Source organism: Squalius cephalus (genome assembly GCF_949319135.1).
Source record: "Squalius cephalus genome assembly, chromosome: 1".
NCBI classification, from domain to species: domain Eukaryota; kingdom Metazoa; phylum Chordata; class Actinopteri; order Cypriniformes; family Leuciscidae; genus Squalius; species Squalius cephalus.
The window spans coordinates 37453270-37480018 of NC_137122.1; the positions used below are offsets into that span (position 1 = coordinate 37453270).

Genomic DNA, 26749 nt, shown 5'->3' on the forward strand with positions numbered 1-26749 from the left:
AGGGGAGTGGTTAAGCGTTTCCCAACCCAAGCCGTCAAACCTACATCATCAGAGAGGGAACGCCATTCCAGACCGGAAGTAACTTTTCAGATTTTGATTAAAGTTTACCATGCCAAACAATTTTTTTCTGTGTATTAACTTGCACGGATTAATTTTTCACCACAAGACTAGTAATATGCGCTAACAAAGTAAATAGGGTCAATTTTGATTTCAGTTGGACTTTAATACTAAAAAAGATGAAGCATGGCATGACACTCAAAACAAAAGCATGAACAAGGACATGGCGCTTACCAACAGTGGTTACAGGGAAACAATACTTGACAAGGAACAAGGCAAACATGAGGGCTTAAATACACAAGGCTAAATGACAAGACAAGGGACACCTGTGAACATAATCAAGACAATCAACCAATGACAACACAGAACACATGGCAGGATCACATGAGGGTCAGGGAATCACATGACAAGACATGAAACATGGACCAAACCAAGACGTGACAGTTAGTGTGCTCGCTATACAGTACACTGTGCCACAAACTGCCACAGTACCTGCACAAGAACTCTTCAGTGATGACATTTTCAATAAAATATATATATTTGTTGACATAATATTAAACTTTTCAGAGTTAATGTGTGTAGATTATAATGTCAAATGACAAAATACCAAAAGTTTGCATGTCAATAAATAAATGTTTTGGACACGGAATAGGCCAGGTGACTTTTTAGCCTTTGTAAATCAGTTTTCTTTAAGTGTCTTTACATTAAAATCATCTGCTAAATGGCAAGTAATAAAGTTTAAGTTAAAAGGTAACACTTTACAATAAGGTTCATTAGTTAACATTAGTTAATGTATTAACTAACATGAGCTATGAGCAACACATGTGTTACTGTATTTGTTAATCTTTGCTAACACAGCTGTTCATTGTTTGTTCATGTTTGTTCACAGTTAACTAACAAGACTGTAATAAAGTATAAGTAAATGTTGAAATTAACATTAACAAAGATTAATAAATGTTGTATACATGCAGTTCATTATTAGTTCATGCTAACTAATGTAATTAACTAATGTTAACTAATGAACCTTATTGAAAAGTGTTACCATTAAAAATAATTCAGACACCAGAAGGGTGCACCCTTTCTCATTAAATGAATAACTGGTGGTCATGATGAACCAGTTTTGTTTGAACACACCTACTCGACTCTGTTACATGCATGAGTAAATGCAAACTCAACTGTCATATTTCCTATTTAAACAACTAGTAAATGAGTGTTCAATCTGAAGAGGAAAAACAATGTTCTCCCTAAAGCTCTTTCTGCTGTTGGCAACTGCACACAGTGAGTGTTTTTTATATTTTAAAATTCTGAAGGAGTTAAGGGGTTTTTGTTTTGTTGTTGAAATGTAAAACCCAATTCAATTTGATCAGTATTGTGATTCTGTGTAAAGCATTTTCTGTTTGTTGGTTTCTGTAGGTATTGACTCTCAGGTTGTGCTCACACAGTCTGAACAGTCAGTAGTTGTGGCTCCAGGTGGTTCCCACAAACTGACTTGTGCATGTAGTGGATTCACTCTTAGTAGCTATAGGATGCACTGGATCCGCCAGGCACCTGGAAAAGGACTGGAATGGATCTTGCACTATTATACTGACTCTGACAAAGGCTCAGCTCAGTCAGTCCAGGGCAGGTTCACAGCAACTAAGGACAGCTCTAATTTCTATCTGCACATGAATCAGCTGAAGACTGAAGACACTGCAGTGTATTACTGTGCAAGAGACACTGTGGAAACACTAATACAGGCAGCTGTACAAAAACTCATAAGAAATGAGGTGGACATGGTTACACTGAAAAACCATTTTTTTTTCTAATTACCTTTCTACCACTTAATAACCTCCAATATGCTGTCAATATGGAGCTTATTTTAACAAAAAAGCTGAAGATAAAGTATGATTTTTAAAATAATAAACCAAACATCATTATGCACCTCTAAATCCATGATTCTTTAAATGTATCTTGATAAGCTGCAAATCCAGCCTACAAGGCAGATAAATGTGGAATAACAACCAGCTGGTTCTAAAATGAGTGAGATGCACCATATGCATATAGTGCGGCATAGGCCTCGTGGCACACACCCTCTGAACTCTCCCAGACATGCTAGCTCAGCACTTTTTATCGTTCGGGATTTATTGTTCTTCAGCCCTCTGGCGTAACTCTCACTGGATTTTTTTCTGAGCAGTTTTCTGAGGCTTCCGATCACCTCATCTGTGATCGCTTCTCATGATGGCCACTGACTATCACATGAGCAAATAACAACTGTTTCACAATCCCGCTCTAATCTCTAGTGAGATGCACTCAAACCATTGATACATTGATGCACAATAACTGAAAGAAATATCAGAGAATACTAAAATAGATTTCCAGGCCAGAAAAATAATAATAGAAATAAATGAAATACTTTATCAGCATATGCAAGCTTTGTTGGCAATTCCAAGTAGCCTGTATGTACGGTTGAGATTGTGAGTTTACATAATAATAATAATTGTAAATAAAACGGATCATACAAATGTTATATTTTTATTTACTGCCCTGGTGAAGCTGTTTCACCTAACAAATATAATCCACAAGACAAAATAACATCTGAATTTATATTAATACCCCATTAAAAAGTTTACAAACATTGCACAAAAAAAAAAAAAAAAAAAAAAAATACAATGTACAGTATAAATATGATGGGATGTTCCGGAATTTATTTAGTTTTTTTTTTTTGTTTTTTTTACAGGTGTTTTACCTGTATTTTGAATTACACGTTGCTTAAAGTCGGCATGAAATCAAATTTGACAAATCTTCTTTTTATATGTAATATTGTAGTGTTTGATGATTTATCTGTGCACTTCATTATTTTTTTAAAATTCATGTACCCTTATAATCTTTAATCAAATACATTACCCTTCCCCCCCCCCCCCCTCCCCCGCCTAAGCTTCACCAGGGCAGAACTAAATAATAATGATATAATTTAAATCACAAATTATGATCCCTTATTTTTTTAATTATTCTTTTTTTTTTTCAGATTGTGCAAGGTCTAGGCCTTTGTAAACGATGAAAAGGTTTTTGTTCAAAATACTTACACGAATGCTTCTGGTATCAACGCACGCAATAAATAAAAATCCTTCCTGAGCTAAAAACTGGACTGTTTAAAATAACAGGACATATTGGGTCAATATCAAATATTTATAATTTATCAAATACAAGTTAAGATTTTTTCCCCTTATTTACTGTAAAAACATTTAGATATTCAGATACTACATTAAACTATAGTGTTAGTCTTCAAACCTCCAAAGATGCAAATTATTTTGTGGGAAGGGTCAACGTCTCCCCGACTCCTGAAAGATTGTGTTATAAGCTGAACTTTCAGTCAGTGCATGTGTTCAGTGACTAAAACAGCTTCAGTGTAACTATAACTGTTTTACTGCCTCTTTCTGTTGTAATGGAGATGCTACTATATGGACTCCTACTGATGATTATTGCATGTGAGAAACTCCCATTTGTAGAAGATTATTATTTCATTGCTCTAAATCATCTAACATGATTTTTCCTCTGTTGTTCAGGTGTTAGTGGTCAGTCTTTGACCTCCTCAGATTCTGTGGTGAAAAGACCAGGAGAATCAGTCACTCTGTCCTGCGGTGTCTCTGGATTCTCAATGGGCAGCAACTACATGCACTGGATCCGTCAGAAACCAGGGAGAGGACTGGAGTGGATCGGGTGGATTGATACTGGCACTGGCACTAGTTTTGCTCAGTCTCTACAGGGCTAGTTCTCCATCACCAAAGACACCAGCAAAAACATGCTGTATTTAGAGGTGAAAAGCCTGAAGACTGAAGACACAGCTGTTTATTACTGTGCAAGAGATTCACAGTAAGACAAAAGACTGCAGGGCTGAACAAAAACTACTCATGTGATCTCAGGGCTCAAGAGCACTTGATAATTTTGTAACAAGCCACTTTATTTATTTTCAATTGATTAAAATATTGATTTAAATCCTTAACTACTTCTTCGTGGAGGTCTTTCTAAATGAACAACAAGCATTAAGAATACCATGCAACAACAAAACAACAACAACAACAACCAAACAAAACAGAAAACATTCACAAATTTAAATGCAGCTGAGTTCTATGGCATTCAATGTGTGATTTTTTTTTAACAACTGGAAAGTTAAATGTTACATTCACATTATTGAATATCTTTAAATGCTGATCTTTTGAACAGGTTTTCAGACAGAAATCATGCAAAGTAGTAAAGAAGCTTTAGGAAAATATATATATAAACATTTTTTGTAAAAATTCATTATTAGCTACTATGTCTCTGAACTAGTAAATAAGAATAAAAATATATTGAAAGGCAGACATGGTTACAGAGGTTATTAAGGTTACAGAAAATAGAAACCTTTAGAGGGCAGCCTATGCAAACTTGTCCTCCCTTTTAAGCCCCACTGTATTCATTAACATAATTTATTCATCTACTCATTTGTGACTTTCCTGCATCAGGTTACTTATTACATAACATGGTAATGGATATTGTGTCTAAACTGTGTTTTATATTTGTGTTTGCTCTCACAGAATGTAAGACGGGCTTTTGAAAACCTGTTGACAATCAGACTTATTCATGTGCACTGTTTTAAATGTTAATGTTGAACTGTTTTTCAATCTGTTGGTGTCAAGGCAGTACTTTTGGGTGTCTTGTTTAATTTATTTTCATATAAAAGCAACAGAATTTAAATAATATCCAATGTATTAACAACAAAGCACATGAGTATGAATCACGCAATATCGCCTTTGAGGTGTCTGATCCACTATTTGTGCTACAAGACGTGAGAACAACGGCTCAATGGTGGAAAAGGGCTGATCTGTTTGCCTGTACACATTCAACTACTGCACACTGAACTCTACCACTTCGCTACAGTCCTTTATTCACTTTCACATAAACATAACACAACATCATATCTGTTTTAATAGAACTCAGATGAGGTTGCATGCTCCTGCCTGCTTTGAAAATAATCACATTTATTCATGCTGCAGAAAGACATTTTTATATCCATATCAAGATGTGGCACTGTTGTTCATGAAATGACCCTTTATGGCCACAAGATCTAGTTTTTGCTAATTCAGGGTTTCTATGCAAATTATCTGATGTCTGTTTCATATTTAAACAACTGCACTGTTGACTGGAGAACTCATCACTAGTTCAGCCTTGATATAAATCATGTTCACTTTGTATCTGTTGCTGTTGCTGGCCGCAGTGTCTGGTAAGTATATTCCCTGGAAAAAATAAACTATTTTCTTATTGTAAATACATACATGATCCTAATTATTTGTACTTTTTTTGTTGTTGTTGTTTATCCACAGGTATTGACTCTCAGGTTGTGCTCACACAGTCTGAACAGTCAGTAGTTGTGGCTCCAGGTGGTTCCCACAAACTGACCTGTGCATGTAGTGGATTCACTCTTAGTAGCAGTTACATGTACTGGATCCGTCAGGCACCTGGAAAAGGACTGGAATGGATTATTTATTATTATTCAGATTCTGACAAGAGCTCAGCTCAGTCAGTCCAGGGCAGGTTCACAGCAACTAAGGACAGCTCTAATTTCTATCTGCACATGAATCAGCTGAAGACTGAAGACACTGCAGTGTATTACTGTGCAAGAGACACTGTGGAAACACTAATACAGGCAGCTGTTCAAAAACACATCATGAGAAATGAGGTGGACATGGTTGAGTAACACTGAAAAAAGGGAAGATCCTCTGAAGTGACATAAGGCCTGTCTGAAGTGTTTTGAATGTATTAGATACAAAAACCGTTAATATTAAAATGATTCCTTATTTAATCATAATGACGTCTGTTTCCCACAGTATGTCTTAGTATGTAAGTATAAGCATACCTGTTCTGTTTAGCATACATTCCCTTATATTAATAATGGACTGGATTATTTTTTCTACCACATAACTTAATTAATTCAACTAATACATGGGTGTTGTCAGGATGGAGCTTATTTAAAAAAAAAAAAAGAAAAAAAAAAAGATTTCAAACCGCGTTTTTGAGACTGTCTTTGTTCACTGCAGTTTTACGGAGAAAATACTCAGCAATGGTGTTGACATGAATTTGCACATGGTTTGTCTTAAAGCATATTAAAAAAAAAACACATAGACATATAAACAACATTGAAAACTTGATTGTCACCAAAGGGTATCTTTAAATACATCCTAATAAACTCCAAATCCAGAATACAAGGCAGAGCCATGTGGAATCACAACCAGTTATTGAAACTGACTTATGTCCACAACTGACACACTAATCCGGAAAGGAGAGGGAACAACAACAATATACTAAAAAACAAATATTCATTCTAAACTAGAAATTAGTTTAGAAATTAGACATCTAAAAAAATGGCCCGTCACTGGGCAGTGCTGGTGAATTTCCAAATATGCATCTTTCCACTGTAGATGCTCTGGTGCTCTGGTTGCATCTCTGGAACACTGACTCAATAACAAATAACAAACCATGAATAAATTACAGAACAAAGGTGATAAAATAATATATCTTTTCTCACTTATGAATTGTTGGCCAAGATTTTTTCCCTTCTCTACTGTGATAATTTGCAGATTACTCCATTAAACTACAGTGTAAGTCTGCAAACCTCCAAAGATGCAAATTATTTTGTGGGAAGGGTCAACGTTTCCCCGACTCCTGAAAAATTGTGTTATAAGCTGAACTTTCAGTCAGTGCATGTGTTCAGTGACTAAAACAGCTCCAGTGTAACCTATAACTGTTTTACTGGCTTTTTCTGTTGTAATGGAGATGCTACTATATGGACTCCTACTGATGATTATTGCATGTGAGAAACTCCCATTTGTAGTAGATTATTATTTCATTGCTCTAAATCATCTAACATGATTTTTCCTCTGTTGTTCAGGTGTTAGTGGTCAGTCTTTGACCTCCTCAGATTCTGTGGTGAAAAGACCAGGAGAATCAGTCACTCTGTCCTGCGGTGTCTCTGGATTCTCAATGGGCAGCAACTACATGCACTGGATCCGTCAGAAACCAGGGAGAGGACTGGAGTGGATTGGACGTATTGATACCGGCACTGGCACTATTTTTGCTCAGTCTCTACAGGGCCAGTTCTCCATCACCAAAGACACCAGTAAAAACATGCTGTATTTAGAGGTGAAAAGCCTGAAGACTGAAGACACAGCTGTTTATTACTGTGCAAGAGATTCACAGTAAGACAAAAGACTGCAGGGCTGAACAAAAACTACTCATGTGATCTCTGAGAGCTCACAAGCACTTTTTCAGAACACTTCCCTAAAATTAAAAAGCTACTTTATAAATATATTGATTTAAATCCTTAACATGCTTCTTCATGGAGGTCTTTCTAAATGAACATAAAGCACTGTAAGTATTGATCTAATGTAGACAAATAAGTGACCTTTAATGCTTGTTAAATCTGAATGATATTTCACAGTCAGAATGATTGGCACCCTTGCTAAATATGATCAAAGATGACTGTGAAAATAACATTGCGTGGATCACATAATGAAATATATGTTGTTCCTAAAAACACATTGGCCACAATTATTGGCATAGAAATTCTTATGAGTATAATATCTCTGAAGTATATTCCCATTAATATTTTAAAATTTGTATCACAGTAGGGTGACTAGGAAACATGAAATTTTCCAGCCATGACCTCTTGTTCCACAGGAGTGTAAATATGAGGAAATACAAAGGCCAAATTTAATCATCCATCACAATGACTAAAACCAAAGAATATAGCTCTGATCAGCACCTACAGTACACCAGCACCTACAGTACATCACCACATATTATTTGGGAGGGTTTCAAGAAAAATCCTCTGCTCTCATCCAAAAACAAACTCCAGCATATTCAGTTGTCAGATGCTACTTGAAGAAACATGGCTGGCTTCTATAGTCAAATGAAACTAAAAAAATATATTTTTGGCAGATGGGTTTGGTGCAAACAGGGATACAAAATACCCCATGACCACGGTTACATACTGCTGGATCTTTAATGATGTGGGCCTATTTTTCTGCCAGAGGTCCTGAACATCTTGGCCAGATACATAGCAAATACCAAACAGATACAAATTTCAAGCCTCTGCTTGAATTCTTGGCCTGGAGCCTCACGGAAGGTGATCTGGATGAATAAAAGGAGGAGCAATGACAGGGCAAGACAAGAGAGGACCAGGCCTGGGACATTTACATTATGTTTTGTTTATGTGTGTGCGGCAGTCTTCCGTATGGGGGCTGCCGCTTTATTTTCGTTTTGCGTTGGTTTATTTTATTATTAAAGTGTTGAAATGTTTGCTGGTTCCTGCCTCCTTCTTTCCTGAACAACAAACCTTGTTTGTGCATAAAAATAGGTGGATTGAAACATACTGACCAAAATGAAGCTTCTGTAATGGCCATCCCAGTCCTCTGACCTAAACCCTACAGAAGATGAGTGGGATAAACTGAGAGAACAGTGTACCTATATGGACCCATGAATTTGAAGGATCTGGAGAGATTCTGTATGGAGGAATGGTCTCTGATCTCTTGTCAGGTGTTCTCCAAACTCCTCAGGCATTATAGGAGAAGACTCAGAGCTGCCATTAAATAAGATTAGACTTTAGAATTTTTTTAATAAAAGATCAAAAGGATTAACAATGCAGATTTATTTTTACAGGCTTATTTGTTCATATTTACCCAATGTAATGAGATATAATTTTAAAGAAAGAAATATCAATTTCTAGCTAGAATAAAATCAATCTCAACTTAAAATATAGTTGAGCTCTATAGCATTTCACTGTGTGATTTTTGAATGATTATTTTTTAAAAAGGGTTTTATTATAAACAGTGCAGAATCAATAATAGTAGTAATAAGCTTTAGCTATATACATTTTATTATTATTATTATTCATAATTAGCTACTATCTCTGAACTAGTAAATAAGAATAAACAAACAATACGTTGAAAGGCAGACATGGTTACAGAGGTTAATAAGGACACAGTAAATGTAAATGTACCTTTAGAGGGCAGCCTATGCAAACCTACTTCTCCTTCTCCCTTTTAAAAGCCCCCACTCTATTCATCTACAGACACAAAACTTGATTGTGACTTTCCTGCAGTTCCTATTTTCATAACAGGGCAATGGATATTGTGTCTAAACTGTGTTTTATCTTCATGTTTGCTTTCACAGAATGTAAGAAAGGCTCCTGAAAACCTGTTGACAATCAGACATATATATTCATGTGTGCTGTTGTAAATGTTAATGTTGAACTGTTAATTTTTCAGTCTGTTGGTGTCAGACATTGACTGAGTCTGAGTCAGTGGTCATTAAACCTGGAGGATCTCACAGACTTACCTGTACAGCCTCTGGATTTAGTAGTGACCAAGACTTGGCCTGGATCAGACAGGCTGCAGGAGGAGGTCTGGAGTGGCTGGCATACATCTCATCTAGCAGTAGTTATATATACTACTCTCAGTCTGTTCAGGGACGGTTCACCATCTCCAGAGACAACAGCAAGAAACAGATGTATCTGCAGATGAATAATATGAAGAATGAAGACACTGCTGTATATTATTGTGCAAGAGTCACAGTGACACATACAAGTACACTACTGTACAAAATCTGAAAACAACCATATAAACGTTATCATTCTGTGCTCCTGTCACGGTGTGGTTGCAGCAAGGAGAGTTTAGGCAGAATCTAGATGCAGCAGTCAACTTTACTTAACAAATAATCAAAATAACAATCATTCAGGATATCAAGAGAATATAAAACGCAGGAGAGAAACACCCATAACCAAAGACATACCAATAGACATAAGATAGTGGTGTCCAAAACCATAGTGGACGTTATCGAGTACACTCATTCAATCCCACAATGCACCACAATAACGAGTGCACAACAGATGTATGCTCCACAGCTCGAGAATACCCAGAATGCACTGTGAAGGTGATGATACACAGGGCAACTTTTTGAGCAATGTTGCTGGGCAATCTTGCCGATTGATCGATCAAACATTGCTCAAAAAGTTGCCCTGTGTATCATCACCTTGAGAGTCGCATCAAATTAATTCCCGTGTCTGAACAGAAGATGGTGCCCACAGCTGAATCATCCATCCATCCATTTTCCAAACCGCTGCTCCAATGTGGCTATACAGTGTAAAGTCATACAGGTATAAATTCCATTTTAATTGATTATTAAATTGTTAAATTAAGGTTTATACATGCTAGTTTCCATGACAAAGTTAAAGGTGAATCTTTTCATTACAACTGGAGCTGCCAGTTTACCAAGTTTTAAATGATTATTAAACAGCAAGTACAAGCTATGCAAAAGCGGCACCCCTTTCTGGCGCACTCAGTGTCCAGTTTCACTCGCTCACTTTCATTCACTGAAGCAAGTGGACTGTATTAGTGGAGTAATGTAGGGAATAGTGAATGAGGGTATAGGGGGCTGATTTAGAACATAGCCAAGGTCAACTAAACATACAGTAAATAAACACAGGAACTGAACAAAACTAAGCCAATGTAAGCCCATTTATCGGTCCAAATGGGGGTTTCCGATAGGGTGAAGGTCTCTGCGCGTTCCTGTCTTTCCTTTTACGTAACACAACAAGATTAAATGAAATACATTTTCTCATATGTATTACCTCATTATTTCATCTGACTCCATAAATGAAAAAGGTTGTAATGATATCAGAGCATCATTAAATGTGAGTGAATGTTTGATTATTCATTTTAACTCTTTACTTATATTTTACCCGTTCATATTAGGAAGCTATGTTGCTCAGAGGTCATCAGGCCTTGTGTAACATGGGTCTCATGATCACAATCTCGCCAGCTTCGGTCACTAAACAGAGGTAATTGCTATATACCTGAGATCGGTCACATTCACATTTACACAATCAAAGATACTTTAGCCCCCATGGAATTGCATACACTTGAATTTAACGTAACGTTTACTTTCAGTATATGGCTACTATTACAGATATAAGCTGACCAACATTACTTCTCTTATAATAGCTTTGGATTGGCCATGCCGTGGTTTCTCACATACACTTATCTAAAGTAACATTAAATGAAAACAGAGGTAAGACACACCCAAATTTAGATTGGTCAAGCAGCATTTGCTGTTCTAAACGGAAATTCACTTACTGTCTTTGCAAAACCAAGTACACTTGAATTAGTGTCAAATAGAAGACGTCACTAATCTGACATAGACTTGGCAAAACAATTTCAGAGTCAGTCAGAATAAAATCTAAATGTTTACAATTTATTGACCAGGTAATAAAATAATAATTCAAAATCCAATTCATATGATAAAATCATCGGCCAATCATATGTAATAACAATTCAGAAATCGAGGAATTGTAGAAATATTTACCTGGCAACAAAACCTACACACAGTGATCATGTGGGAAGTCAACCTACAGACTCCTCAAACCTTTTGCCAAGTTTCCTTATAAACCCAGATAATTTAGTATGCTTACTAAATGGTGGTGTCTGTCATTATAATTAGATTTTGGTCCCCTATTGAGGGGTTCACAACTGTGAGATCAGAATTTGTAATTGAATGGGTTCTTGATATTTGTGGAAGGTAATACTGATTTACATACAGGAGGTAGTTTGAATGGAGGATCTGGGGGAGGGCACACCTTTAAAGGACATTTGCAGGTCTGTTTGTCGATTTATTCCTGCGCAGGAAGCTAGTTTAGGAAGGAAGCTAGTTTAGGGGACCAAGTTAGTTAGGTGACGTTCGGGGACGTTGATTTGTAGACGAGACCCAGATAGTTAGGTTTAGGGGGAAATCCATTACAGTCACCACCAACCCCAGGCCAGACTTGGTGCTCTGGTTGCATCTCTGAAACATTGACTCAATAACAAATAACACACCATGAATAAATTACAGAAAGAAGTTGTACTTCTTTGTTGTACTTGAAAGTAATGTAACTTTTCTCACTTATCAAATGTTGGTCAAGATTTTTTCCCTTGTCTACTGTGATAATTTGCAGATTACTACATTAAACTACAGTGTAAGTCTGCAAACCTCCAAAGATGCAAATGATTTTGTGGGAAGGGTCAACGTCTCCCAGACTCCTGGAGCCCGTTCTTCGTACGTTGCTTAAAACATCCGAGATCAAATTACACATCCAAGATGATATCATCGTGCTAATCATGATCTGGGCTGCGTTTCCAAATAACGATGGATCTTAGCACTTACGAGGATTTTCTGCGAGCTACTTTACGAACGTTCGTGTTCATTTCACGTGCGTTTCACAAAAATGCACTTAGCACGATCGTTCGCAGCTGTGCTTTATAAGTGCTACTTAAGAGTCGCTGTCTGTTTGTCAAGTGCTGAAATCTCACCTTGTAGAATGGCTTGTAATTGCAGCACACGCTTGCAATTTTAACTGTTTAACCTAACTGTTTTCACCTGATGTGCATTTTCCACGAGGCCAATAATCTATAAAAGCACAAACCTACGAGTGGAGACACCAGCAAAATGGCTGAACCAAAAAAAAAAAAAAGAGAGAAAAAAAGAAAATACCATTTTTTTAAAGAGGAGATTAAGGTAATTTTAGTGGAGGTGGAGCTATACAAACATTATTTTCAGCAGGTTTAAGGGAAGTCATACAAATAAGCAAAAACAAAAAATCTGGGAGGATTTTCTAGAAAACTGACTGCAACTAGGGGCATTAAAAGATCAGGGAAGGAGGTCAGGAAGAAGTGGCAGGACCAGCCTTGCTAAAAGGAAAAGGGCTCTGCAGAGGACAACATTTAATAAAACAGGTGGTGGGACCAATGATGGCCAACCGAGAAATGTCCAATACATGGCTAGTTTTCGTGCATGTCAGCAAGTCATTAGCAGATTTTTTTTCATCCCTATTTTTCCCAGTCTTTGAAGCATATTACATCTTTTATTTTTATTTTTTATTCATTCATTTAATTTTGATTAAAAATATTAGATTAAATTATTCTATTTTTTTCTGACCTTTTTAATTATTTAATTTATACATTAATTTAACAAAAAGAAAATAGTAATAAAGTGTACAATAATTACCTTATATTATAATCATTTGAATAAAGTTAAAGATGTAATCTGCCGGTTGTCCTGAGGTGACCTCATCACTCTGTCTTCTTACGATGCACTTGGGGATTTACGATTACTCCAGAGCACTCGTAGATCTACGATGATTTTTCAGTGCTACTTAAGTTACGATGCTTTTGGGAAACAGACCGTAATATTAAGATCAGTCGTACGATCGTTTTTACGATCTACTTAGGCTTACGATGCTTTTGGGAAACGCAGCCCTGGCTAATTAGGTTCTTTTCGAACACACTTGCCGGATATGATTAGTATAGCTGGATTGAGTTATCTGAGATAATTGCGCGTTCATGTGCTGGTTTAAAAGGGGATGTGTATCGATAGTAGAAACATTGATCAGCAACGCTGCTATTGGCTGCTCAGCGTGGCCAAAGAGCGGGCTCAGTTTTTCGCAACCCTGTATCACATGAAATACGTTCTGAGGAAACTATTTTGCAAATCGCAATTACGTTACATGCCAACATATAAGCAGTGCTATTACGTTGGTCCTGAACCTAATATAAGCAGTGCTATTACGTTGGTCCTTAACCTAATATAGCCAATCTATTGCAGTGCTATTACGTTTGTCCTGAACATAATACATCCAAAGCAGGTTTCTTTTCACACGTAGCAGCTAATGCTGTTCATTTTGTTTAAATTATTTACTCCCTTTTTCTCATTGGGCTACAAAATATTATCTATGCCAGGGCGAGTCAAATGGCGGCACCCAGATAATTTTTATCTGGCCCTCCAACTGGTTTTTGATGTTTAAAACCCCTCGCGATCTGATATCAAAGTCAGGTTTAGCGCGTTCAGCGGTGAGTTTAACAACGCACGTGATCATTCAGCGGTGAATTTAACAACACTCAACTGCAGGTAAAACGGCATTCAGAGGTGAGTTTGACCAAAGCAACCCTCAACTGCAGGCAAAACGACATTAAAAGGTGAGTTTAACAACGCGATGCTTGCAAGTAATTGCAGTTTTAGCGTTTTCTTCATAGGTAGGACAGGTAGGTTTGATTAAAAACTGTTGAGTCAGGACAAGTTGTGTTTAGAAACTTTAGTTTTATGACGATAAATGATAGAAGAAATTATAAAAATATAGCTTTCTGCACATTTGGTGCAGAAAGCTATATTTTTATAATTTCTTCTATCATTTTTCGAGAAGAGAAGCTGTTTAATTAACAATTTATTCACGAGATCATATGTATTTTTATATATATATTTTTTAATGTTATTATTTCGGTCTTATTGCCAGGGAAGATGGATTGCTTTGCTGTTTATTGATATTTTTAAAATTATATTTTATCAGTAGGAAATCGCGCTGAAGAAGTCTCGTTCCGAACACATCGCGATATTTGGCATCAGTTTACGTGTGTCAGATGTTGGTAAGTAAATACCTAAATACGCTGTCCTAATAATGTGTGATATAATGTCTTTTCTGTTTGTCGATATTAATCTGCCATTATATCTGCCATTTCCACGGAGACTTTGCGTTTCATTGCTTTCTAATTCAAAACAGGGTGATTAACACTGCCTGTCACGTGACGTGCAATAGGCCTAGATATTCATATCAGATTAAAAATAGTACAATTAGTTCCAAAGTTGTATTTGTAGTAGAAGCACAGTAAAAACAACACTTACCATGCTTTTACCACAGTACCATTAGTTTTACTGTGATAAGTGTAGTAAAAAGACAGTAATCACAAAACTTGCCATGCTTTTACCACACTATTTGTAGTTTTAATGTGGTACTTATTGTAAATGCACAGTAACCACAACACTTACCATGCTTTTACCACAGTAACCATAGTTTTACTGTGATTGGTTTAGTAAAGGACAGTAATCACAAAACTTACCATGCTTTTACCTCAGTATTGATTGATAGTTTTAAAGTGATATTTGTTGTAAATGCATATTTACCACAACACTTGCCATGTTTGTAAGGCTTTATAATGTAACATCCAATATTTGTAAGGTATATCAGTACTTTTTCCTTTAAATAATCCTATATATTATACATAATGATATTTTCTTTTCTCTTTTTTCAGCTGAAAAGAGAAAAAGGGCCTTTCGGACTCAGTCAGCCCATTATTGTTGGAGAAGTAAACGGAGGAGACGGAAAGCTGCAAAGGCAAATATTCGCAATGGTGTGTATGTGTTGATTTTAACCCTAAATCAAACATTTTATCAAGCATTTGTTGTTTCTTAAAACTTTTCTCACAAAACCCATAGCCCAATCAGTACAAACATAGACTGAAAGTCTTTATAATTCACAAGATTTAACAAGTTGTCAAATTCGTACGATACTCGTACATATTTGTACACTCGTACACAATCCTGCAGCTTTTACTCCTAGTGCTGTCATTGGCTACTGCCTCAATTCCTGTACATATTTATTGCGATATTTGTAAATCAGTTGCGCCCCTTCTTGGAAAGTAGTCGCACTGTAATATAAACAGATAGTTTATATTAATTGCAAATTGGTCCCCGTCTGTTCATGTTCCAGTGATACATGATGTCTCTCCACACCTCATAACCTACCTCTGTTTGCAAGAGTGGAAAAGCTTATCTGACTTGTCACATGACATCAGATACTCGATTATTTTGTCATAATCAGATCAGTTACACTGCTGATAACTGTCCCGTTTGCATGTAAATCATTTTCATGATTATTGCTTGCTATTAAAGACATACTTTTATTCATAGAAATGCCCACATATCAGTGAACTTAATACATAAAAATGCTTTTAACATTTAATTGTGCAACACTCTTCACAGAAAAATATCCCACAGTTATGGATAAACTCACAACGTCATCATCAAGTCCTGTGCTGGGCACATTGGGCAACAAGTGTCCTCCAACGTATTCGATCTGTGGCCAAGTTCTCCACATCTTCCCATGGGACACTGACATTCTTCAGGTCTTCGTGAAACATCTGTCTCCGTGTCTGCCTTGGTCTTCCCTGTCTCCTGCATCCTCCTGGTGGTGTCCACTTCATCACTGTGTTTGGGTGTTGTTGTTTGGGCATGCGTAGGATGTGTCCAGCGAGGTGCACACTTTGCTCTGTCTCAGTTTCTGAAAGTCTTCATGTGAAGTCCCACTCCTCCTCAGGATCTCTTTGATATATGCAGAACCCATATTAAAAATAGTGATTTATCTTTTTCCATATTGGTAAAGCATTTTGTTTTCTCTTTCAGCTTCATAAACTGTACTTGATGTCTGCCTAATGCCTTTTTCAAAAAAGTGTCAGTGCTCATCAGGTGTTTTGCTAAAGGACATATTCATTGCATAGTTACAATAAAAGTGACCAATAATCACAAGGATATAGAGTGAAAGTTGAGAATGTAAAATAATGTGCTTATGTTTTTGCCTATTTGTTCTTTAAAGCGAAGAAACAAATGTATGTTCACATATCAAAGTTGAATCTCATCTCTTGGTTTGTAAATATATAACTTCATCATAGCAATTTTTAACGTTAATGTATGTGTCACTATAATAGATTGTATCTGGATATTTAATTAACTTTTTTTTTTATACTGTTGTGCAGTAGTTTTGGCGCTACATTTGTCTTTAAACAGTTTGACATTAAAAATTGGAATAAGCTTTCAAAATGGTGTACATTCATTGTGCTTTTGTTACATTTATTTGAATATAATTGATATACCTTTAATATACTATACATACATTGTAAATGTTAGAAGCACTTTAGTACATGTAATTATTTTAAATTAAAATACTGCAAAACTACCTTGCTGTAGGACATTGCTTAGAAAAAAAGTTTCTCTTTCAAATGTATTTATGCATCAGTCTAAGCAAATTTGTGTCATTGATCATGTGAACTCGTTTTTGGATGGTAACCACACAAAGGAGTCTTTTGTTTTTAAATATGAGTTTTATAATTAATTAGAAGGAATGCATGTTTAACAGCCTAAATATAACAAATTTAAGGTATCTATCCCTGCAGCCGGAACCAGAAGAGATCTGTCATCGTTTACCATAAATGGGCATGTATGTGTGACGCATCTGTTCAGCTGGGTTTGTATTGGCTGTGACTTTATCGCAGAGCTCGCTGTGATTGGACAATCGTTTAACCCATATAAAATGGCGCTTCATGTTACAAAGTATGTTTTGGTGTTATTATTACGTTAGTTATACATTAAGCTAACTATAAAGTGTCTCTATGTTGTGAGAAATTACTCCTTTACCGAGATCCTAACCCTAACCCTAAGCATGTCTGCACATTTCAATGAACTACAGTACAATGCATCCTGCTCCACTGATAGAATGACAGAGAGATGTGGGTAATGTAGTTTAAAACGTTTAGTAATAAAACAATAAATGTTAAATAAATAATATATTTAACGGACAACTGGATATCTAAATTTGTTCATTGTGCAAACCTTTATGACATATATAAGGGACAGGCTGAAATTTGATATTTTACTGTGAGCACTTTAAAAATAACCTTTATGCCAGCTTTCCATATATGTCTGAAAACTGTGGGCAACATTATTTATTAAACATAGCATAAGCAGTTGTCCAGCCAATTTTCTCTTTGATACACTAACCGGACTTTGAGTTACAGCCATTTGAAATGTGCATTTGTTTGCTCTTCTGGGGGCCATTGCTGGGGCCCTGGGGGGTGGAAGGACAGTATAATCTACACATACTATTACTATTACACAAGGATAATGCACCATTCAGTAAAACAACAAAAAAACATTTCCTTTTCACCCCCTCTTGCTGCTTATATTCTTGACATCAGTGATATATAGAGTATACTATATAGAGTATACTAGATCAACATGGATCCTTTTCAATTAAGCTTTAAGTATTTATAGCAAGATAGCCCACTGCAGCCTCTTGTTATTCACATAGCTTCCTTTTATTTCACTGCAAACTGGCATACATGCAAGTATGTGCAACTTTTGTTGCATTGTTGTCCCATATATCATTAACCAGATCTAAATTTTTATGTCCCAAGAAAAAGAATCATGGTCATTAATTATATGTAATTATTTATATGTTATTAATTATATGTAGTTATTTTTAAAGAAATAAGAAATTAAAATTTCTCAAATAAAAATTTCTATTTACTGTACCAAACACCACTTTCAAAACACAAGTCACCATACTTTATTAAACAACACTTTATTGGAGAACAAAGCATAAAGTTGATAAAGTAGCATAAAGACAAATGAGATTCAAGATAAATAAAAATGTGTCTTCAAAAATACATTAACATCATATGAATCCATTCACAGCTGCTGAAGCCACAAAACGAGTGCCAGATAATCATATTCAGTCACCTACAGAAAACAGATTTGATATTGTGTTGGAAAATAATGATTCATTAGAAGAACACGATAGAGACATACAGGGAAGAGCAAGAAACCAGTTTAGCTGTGATAAACTGGTTTCTTGCTCTTCCCTGTATGTCTCTATCGTGTTCTTCTTCCTCGTCTAAACAGTTTGTTCAGTTGAAGAACAGAAGATGTGATCACTGATGTGGTGTAGCTTTTTCTCAACCAGAAGAAGAAGTCTCAACATCCCATTGTCAGGCGTTCTCCAGTCCTGGTCTGAAAGTAAAACAAAAAACAGAAACCAAGTTGTTTAATGGACAGTCAGGTCAGCTTATGTTCTGCGTTATTTAAAGCAGTGATGGTTTACTCTGGCCCTCAGCGTCCACTGTCCTGCACATTTAGCTCCGACCTCAAACCCTCCTGCCTATTGTCTAGAAGTAAACTTGAAGACTTTGGTTAAAATTTTCAGATGTGCTTGATTAGGGTTGGAGGTTAACTCTTAACTAACCTCAAAAAGTAGAATGCAAAGTGCCAGAGTTGCCTGTTCCTTACAGAAATTTACAAAGCAGCAGTCAGTACATTATATAATATACATATATATTATATATATATATATATATATATATATATATATATATATATATATATATATATATATATATATATATATATTAGGGCTGTCAAAAGATTAATCGCGATTAATCGCTTCCAAAATAAAAGTTTGTTTTTACATAATATATGTGTGTATTCTGTGTATAATTATTTTGTATATATAAATACACACACATGCATGTATATATTTAAGAAATATTTGCATACATATACTGTATATGTTTATATATAATTTATATTATATATAAATATATTTTTTTTATATATAAATTACAAATTTTTCTTAAATATACAAGCATGTGTGTGTATTTATATATACAAATTTAATTACACACAGTACACACACACATATATTATTTAAACACAAACTTTTATATATATATATATATATATATATATATATATATATATATATATATATATATATATATATATATATATATATTGCAGCACATAATATAAGCTGTACTGAACAAAAACAGTTTTACCCATATCAACAGCAACATATTTTAAAAGATTTTTTAGAAAGGCATGGTCTCTTTTGAGCCTTTACCAGTGATGCTTGATATCTTTCCAGACAACATACTCTTCTGTCAATTGTTTCAAGAGCTTCACTTGGTCAAAAACCAAGTGATAACCTGTACAATGTAAAATTGTCAACATCAAATTATGTACTACATATTACAGCATTGTTTCAATACAATACATACCAATGGACTCGCGCAGCTTTCTGTCTTTGGGCACCAGATGTTCCTTCCTCACCCGAAACAAAGGACTTATTCGATTAGCTTGCGTTGATATAAGGACTGGTCTTCCTTCTCGGCTGTAAAACAAGAAAGTCTCGACTTACTCTATGTGCAATTACTGTTGTTCTTGAAACACAAATTAAGACAGTTATAAATAAGTTAATTTACCATATGATTAGGGAGAGAACATTTGATGAGTAAATACTGATATATTAAGAAACTTCACCTGGGAAGAGCTGATCACGGCAAGATTCGCTGCGACTCACTAGTAGCTCTTGTGAGGGTTGAGTTTGATATTGGTAGAGCTTTAAAAAAAAGGACTAAGTAATCCTGCAAAACAGAAAGAAAGGTAATTTTAATACATTACTTGCAAATAGTCAGTTTATAACTGTAGGATATGTTTTCTGTAAAGAGTGTTGCACAATTAAATGTTAAAAGCATTTTTATGTATTAAGTTCACTGATATGTGGGCATTTCTATGAATAAAAGTATGTCTTTAATAGCAAGCAATAATCATGAAAATGATTTACATGCAAACGGGACAGTTATCAGCAGTGTAACTGATCTGATTATGACAAAATAATCGAGTATCTGATGTCATGTGACAAGTCAGATAAGCTTTTCCACTCTTGCAAACAGAGGTAGGTTATGAGGTGTGGAGAGACATCATGTATCACTGGAACATAAACAGACGGGGACCAATTTGCAATTAATATAAACTATCTGTTTATATTACAGTGCGACTACTTTCCAAGAAGGGGCGCAACTGATTTACAAATATCGCAATAAATATGTACAGGAATTGAGGCAGTAGCCAATGACAGCACTAGGAGTAAAAGCTGCAGGATTGTGTACGAGTGTACAAATATGTACGAGTATCGTACGAATTTGACAACTTGTTAAATCTTGTGAATTATAAAGACTTTCAGTCTATGTTTGTACTGATTGGGCTATGGGTTTTGTGAGAAAAGTTTTAAGAAACAACAAATGCTTGATAAAATGTTTGATTTAGGGTTAAAATCAACACATACACACCATTGCGAATATTTGCCTTTGCAGCTTTCCGTCTCCTCCGTTTACTTCTCCAACAATAATGGGCTGACTGAGTCCGAAAGGCCCTTTTGCTCTTTTCAGCTGAAAAAAGAGAAAAGAAAATATCATTATGTATAAAGGCTTATAAAGCCTTACAAACATGGCAAGTGTTGTGGTAAATATGCATTTACAACAAATATCACTTTAAAACTATCAGTCAATACTGAGGTAAAAGCATGGTAAGTTTTGTGATTACTGTCCTTTACTAAACCAATCACAGTAAAACTATGGTTACTGTGGTAAAAGCATGGTAAGTGTTGTGGTTACTGTGCATTTACAATAAGTACCACATTAAAACTACAAATAGTGTGGTAAAAGCATGGCAAGTTTTGTGATTACTGTCTTTTTACTACACTTATCACAGTAAAACTAATGGTACTGTGGTAAAAGCATGGTAAGTGTTGTTTTTACTGTGCTTCTACTACAAATACAACTTTGGAACTAATTGTACTATTTTTAATCTGATATTTTATCTAGGCCTATTGCACGTCACGTGACAGGCAGTGTTAATCACCCTGTTTTGAATTAGAAAGCAATGAAACGCAAAGTCTCCGTGGAGATGGCAGATATGATGGCAGATTAATATCGACAAACAGAAAAGACATTATATCACACATTATTAGGACAGCGTATTTAGGTATTTACTTACCAACATCTGACACACGTAAACTGATGCCAAATATCGCGAGGTGTTCGGAACGAGACTTCTTCAGTGCGATTTCCTACTGATAAAATATAATTTTAAAAATATCAATAAACAGCAAAGCAATCCATCTTCCCTGGCAATAAGACCGAAATAATAACATTAAAAATATATATATATATAAAATACATATGATCTCGTGAATAAATGTTAATTAAACAATTCTCTTCTCGAAAAATGATAGAAGAAATGATAAAAATATAGCTTTCTGCACATTTGGTTATAAATTATATTTTTTATAATTTCTTCTATCATTTATCGTCATAAATCTAAAGTTTCTAAACACAACTTATTGTCCTGACTCAACAGTTTTTAATCAAACGTACCTGTCCTACCTATGAAGAAAACGCTAAAACTGCAATTGCAAGCATCTTAGAGCGTTGTTAAACTCACCTTTTAATGTTGGTTTGCCTGCAGTTGAGGGTTGCTTTGGTCAAACTCACCTCTGAATGCCGTTTTACCTGCAGTTGAGTGTTGTTAAATTCACCGCTGAATGATCACGTGCGTTGTTAAACTCACCGCTGAACGCGCTAAACCTGACTTTGATATCAGATTGCGAGGGGTTTTAAACATCAAAAACCAGTTGGAGGGCCAGATAAAAATTATCTGGGTGCCGCCATTTGACTCGCCCTGGCATAGATAATATTTTGTAGCCCAATGAGAAAAAGGGAGTAAATAATTTAAACAAAATGAACAGCATTAGCTGCTACGTGTGAAAAGAAACCTGCTTTGGATGTATTATGTTCAGGACAAACGTAATAGCACTGCAATAGATTGGCTATATTAGGTTAAGGACCAACGTAATAGCACTGCTTATATGTTGGCATGTAACGTAATTGCGATTTGCAAAATAGTTTCCTCAGAACGTATTTCATGTGATACAGGGTTGGTTTTTCTCCTCAGCAGAGCGAGAACTAATAGTCGAAGTTTATTCAGAATTTTAATGTTTAATCAAAACGCCAGGGAACACCTCAAAGTCTGCAAAAGCCAGGAGAGAGGGCTGGCAAAAAGTAGCAGACAATTTAAATCCATAAGAAGTGGCCATGTTAGATGTTTTTTTATCACTTAATAGCCTATATTTTTGTATTTTAATAATTGATAATTACTTTGTTCATTGTAATGTCAGAGTCACCACACTAGAACATGGGGTAACACTTTAGAATACTGTTCCTTCATTAATGAATAACTACACAGGAACAAATGAGTAATGCATTAGTAACACTCTAGTAACTACTATTAACTAACAAGAAACTCTGATTAACAAATTAGTAAGTAATAGTGAACAGTCGAATGTGGTTCACTATTAGCTAATCAATAACTACTATTTATTTTATTTTATAAGAACTACTATATACAGGTTAATAATTAATATTTATAATGCACAATGTTTAATATAAGGTAATGGTAGCCCATTAGTAATGAATCAATTGTTACAACATCCTTCTAAAGGAACTACTAATAATTTGGATCAGTATTCTAAAGTGAAAAACATGATAAATACCTAATATTGACTGAAGTCATTGTAAGCTTTTAAGGCTTTTGTAAGGTTTTGGATAGTAATGAATCAAACGTTACTACATTTTTCTAAAGGAACTACTAATTATTTGGATCAGTATTCTAAAGTGAAGATCATGGGAACACACTAGTAATGACTAAAGTGTTACCAAATCGAAGGAATTACTATTCAAAATCTTACAACGTAAGACGTTCACCATCGCCTGTAAGATCAAGGAATATTCAGTCTGATCTGGATATTCATGAATATCAACTGGAAATTCAACCACAAACTGGATCAGACATTGGATCAAAACAGATGGAATGGATTGGCTGTTTCTATAGTTCCAGTATCAAAAATACAAAAATGGTGTGCACATCCCAAACACCCAGATTGGGCGCAGGTGCAGGACAACTGAATGATATAGACAAATAAAGAAGTGTGAAGTCCGCACACTGAAAATTACTGCTCCAAAAGAATTTATTCAAGCAACATCATTCATGTGATTTATCTAATTCATTGTCCTTGTGGTCTTGCATACGTGGGTAAAACATTCAGACAATTACGCACTCGTATTAGTGAACATCGCAGTAACATTTGAACTGGAGATATGCGCAGTCCTATAGCGTCTCATTTTAGACAAGTAGGCCATAACGTCAGCGTTTTGCAGTATATTGGTATAGAAAACCCTCAAGAGGAGGAGATTATGAGAAGAAATTATTACAGAGGGAATGTTTTTGGATTTATACCTTAAATACTTTGTCACCTTTAGGGTTGAATGAGGATTTTGATATTAAGCCATTTTTATAGTGATCAAAATTTTTAAGAAAGAAGGGGGGGAAAAATACGGAGCCCCTGAGGGGACCTGTGAAAAAAAAAAAAAAAAATAGGACTTTCGCGTGCGCACGAGAAACTTTCGCGTGCGCACGAGAAACTATCGCGTGCGCACGAGAAACTTTCGCGTGGGCACGAGAAACTATCGCGTGCGCACGAGAAACTTTCGCGTGGGCACGAGAAACTTTCGCGTGCGCACGCGATAGTTTCTCGTGCGCACGAGAAACTTTCGGTTTGCATTATAGCGTCATTAATACAAATGTGGAAATATGGATGATGCATATATCATTTATGTTGTTGTTTGACATGTTTTGAAGTGTTTATTTTAGCAAAAATCTCAAGCAAGGTGCTATTAAAGACAAGACTTAGAGGCATATTTTAGTCACAATTCAAATAATTGTATTAACTTTGAATATACTTTGAATAAACTTTGTATTTGTATGTGTATTGATAAAAAATAAACAACAGGCTAATAATCTTCTGCTACTGAGATGAAGGAAACATTTTTTTAAAGAATTAAAGTTCACAAGATTGCTATTTATCTTGATCAAACTGTTCCGTCATCAGCTCTTCCTCAGTTCCGCACTGCAGAATAAAATAGTCATCCTCTGCTGCAGTTGTACGGATTCTTAACGCATTTATTGCAACCACATTTCATCTTTTTCTCATCAAACAACCAGATTAACGAATGCTTCGACACAACCCGTACCGAAGAGCCTAGACAGGTCTTTCTTCTGTATACTGTATACAGGGTGAATGACGACTGTTGGCCTACCATGGTCGCCCTCGTCAGTAAGTTTTAAATAATAATAATAATAATAATAATAATAATAATAATAATAATAAATTAAGATATAAATCAATATAATTCGTTGTAAATTAAATATTTTAAACAATAGCTACAAAAAGGTAATAATTGACTGTATAGTCCTAACGTTCATGCATGAACTGTCATTCAGACTTACTGTCTAACAACCAGAGAACAGAGAACATCAGAGATATTAAAATACATACTCTTCTGAGTTTTATGATGTAGGCCTTTTTTTTATTAAAATGTATCGGCCTATAATTTATATCTCAAGGATGCGAGCTTGTGCGTGGCGCACTCAGTCATGTTGAGAGGGAAACACGCATTATATTATTAGGCTAGTCTATTCAGAAATAGTGTAAAAGACCTGTAAATAAAATACAACATTAACATTATAAACACTATTAATAACATATAGGCTATGCGTATTTTACTTCCCCATAGCCAAATCCTTAAATGAATGGAATCAGAAAACAACAAGAAATGAAAAATAAGTAACCACTTATAATAATAATAATAATAAATACATAGTAGTCTATAAAAATAGCCCATTGTGTCCTTTATTACAAACAACTTTTAGCCTATTTTAAACGCCAAGCCTAAACGAATTTATTTGAATCGAAACTGAAACTATAGGCTACCGCAAAGTTGGGTTCGCGCATCTTTCGTTCGGTCCAAAGTTTAATACTGAACAGGAATTAATAATCATTTAGGCTAATAATGAACCGGCTGTGATGTCAAGTTAATGGCAGAAGTGAACCGATGTTGTTAATATCGCGATTCGCCGGCGCCATCACTTGAATTTGTTCCTTGAATTTCTTTCTTTTTCAAAGGCATGACATTTTGTAGTCATTTTGAATGTACACAAATAAAAATATACATTTTACTGTTTCGAATGACAGAGTATGAAACGATAAAGTATTAAGTTATTTCCCCAACTGAGGAACAAATTAGGAACAACTGTTCCCCAACTGAGGAACAAACTAAATGATTATTAATTCCTGTTCAGTATTAAACTTTGGACCGAACGAAAGATGCGCGAACCCAACTTTGCGGTATAGTTTCAGTTTCGATTCAAATAAATTCGTTTAGGCTTGGCGTTTAAAATAGGCTAAAAGTTGTTTGTAATAAAGGGCACAATGGGCTATTTTTATAGACTACTATGTATTTATTATTATTATTATTATTATTATTATTATTATAAGTGGTTACTTATTTTTCATTTCTCGTTGTTTTCTGATTCCATTCATTTAAGGATTTGGCTATGGGGAAGTAAAATACGCATAGCCTATATGTTATTAATAGTGTTTATAATGTTAATGTTGTATTTTATTTACAGGTCTTTTACACTATTTCTGAATAGACTAGCCTAATAATATAATGCGTGTTTCCCTCTCAACATGACTGAGTGCGCCACGCACAAGCTCGCATCCTTGAGATATAAATTATAGGCCGATACATTTTAATAAAAAAAGGCCTACATCATAAAACTCAGAAGAGTATGTATTTTAATATCTCTGATGTTCTCTGTTCTCTGGTTGTTAGACAGTAAGTCTGAATGACAGTTCATGCATGAACGTTAGGACTATACAGTCAATTACCTTTTTGTAGCTATTGTTTAAAATATTTAATATACAACGAATTATATTGATTTATATCTTAATTTATTATTATTATTATTATTATTATTATTATTATTTAAAACTTACTGACGAGGGCGACCATGGTAGGCCAACAGTCGTCATTCACCCTGTATACAGTATACAGAAGAAAGACCTGTCTAGGCTCTTCGGTACGGGTTGTGTCGAAGCATTCGTTAATCTGGTTGTTTGATGAGAAAAAGATGAAATGTAGTTGCAATAAATGCGTTAAGAATCCGTACAACTGCAGCAGAGGATGACTATTTTATTCTGCAGTGCGGAACTGAGGAAGAGCTGATGACGGAACAGTTTGATCAAGATAAATAGCAATCTTGTGAACTTTAATTCTTTAAAAAAATGTTTCCTTCATCTCAGTAGCAG

General features: G+C 35.2%; 2 protein-coding genes across 4 annotated transcripts in view; both read left to right on the top strand.

Annotated features, from left to right (window-relative positions):
* Positions 1 to 26749, top strand: part of ighd (immunoglobulin heavy constant delta) — a 790210-nt gene that overhangs the window by 212523 nt on the left and 550938 nt on the right. The window contains exons 1-2 of one of the 3 annotated variants that reach the window (XM_079864371.1): positions 1283 to 1335; positions 1471 to 1775. The exons of the other annotated variants lie outside the window; for them this stretch is intronic. Of the exons in view, the coding sequence (XP_079720497.1) occupies positions 1293 to 1335; positions 1471 to 1775 (348 nt within the window). The 5' untranslated portion in view covers positions 1283 to 1292. Of the gene's footprint in view, positions 1 to 1282; positions 1336 to 1470; positions 1776 to 26749 lie in introns of those variants that run through there. 3 annotated transcript variants of the gene reach the window in all.
* LOC307154331 (uncharacterized protein) overlaps positions 1 to 26749 on the top strand; it is a 780250-nt gene that overhangs the window by 125268 nt on the left and 628233 nt on the right. The gene's annotated exons all lie outside the window — the stretch shown is intronic.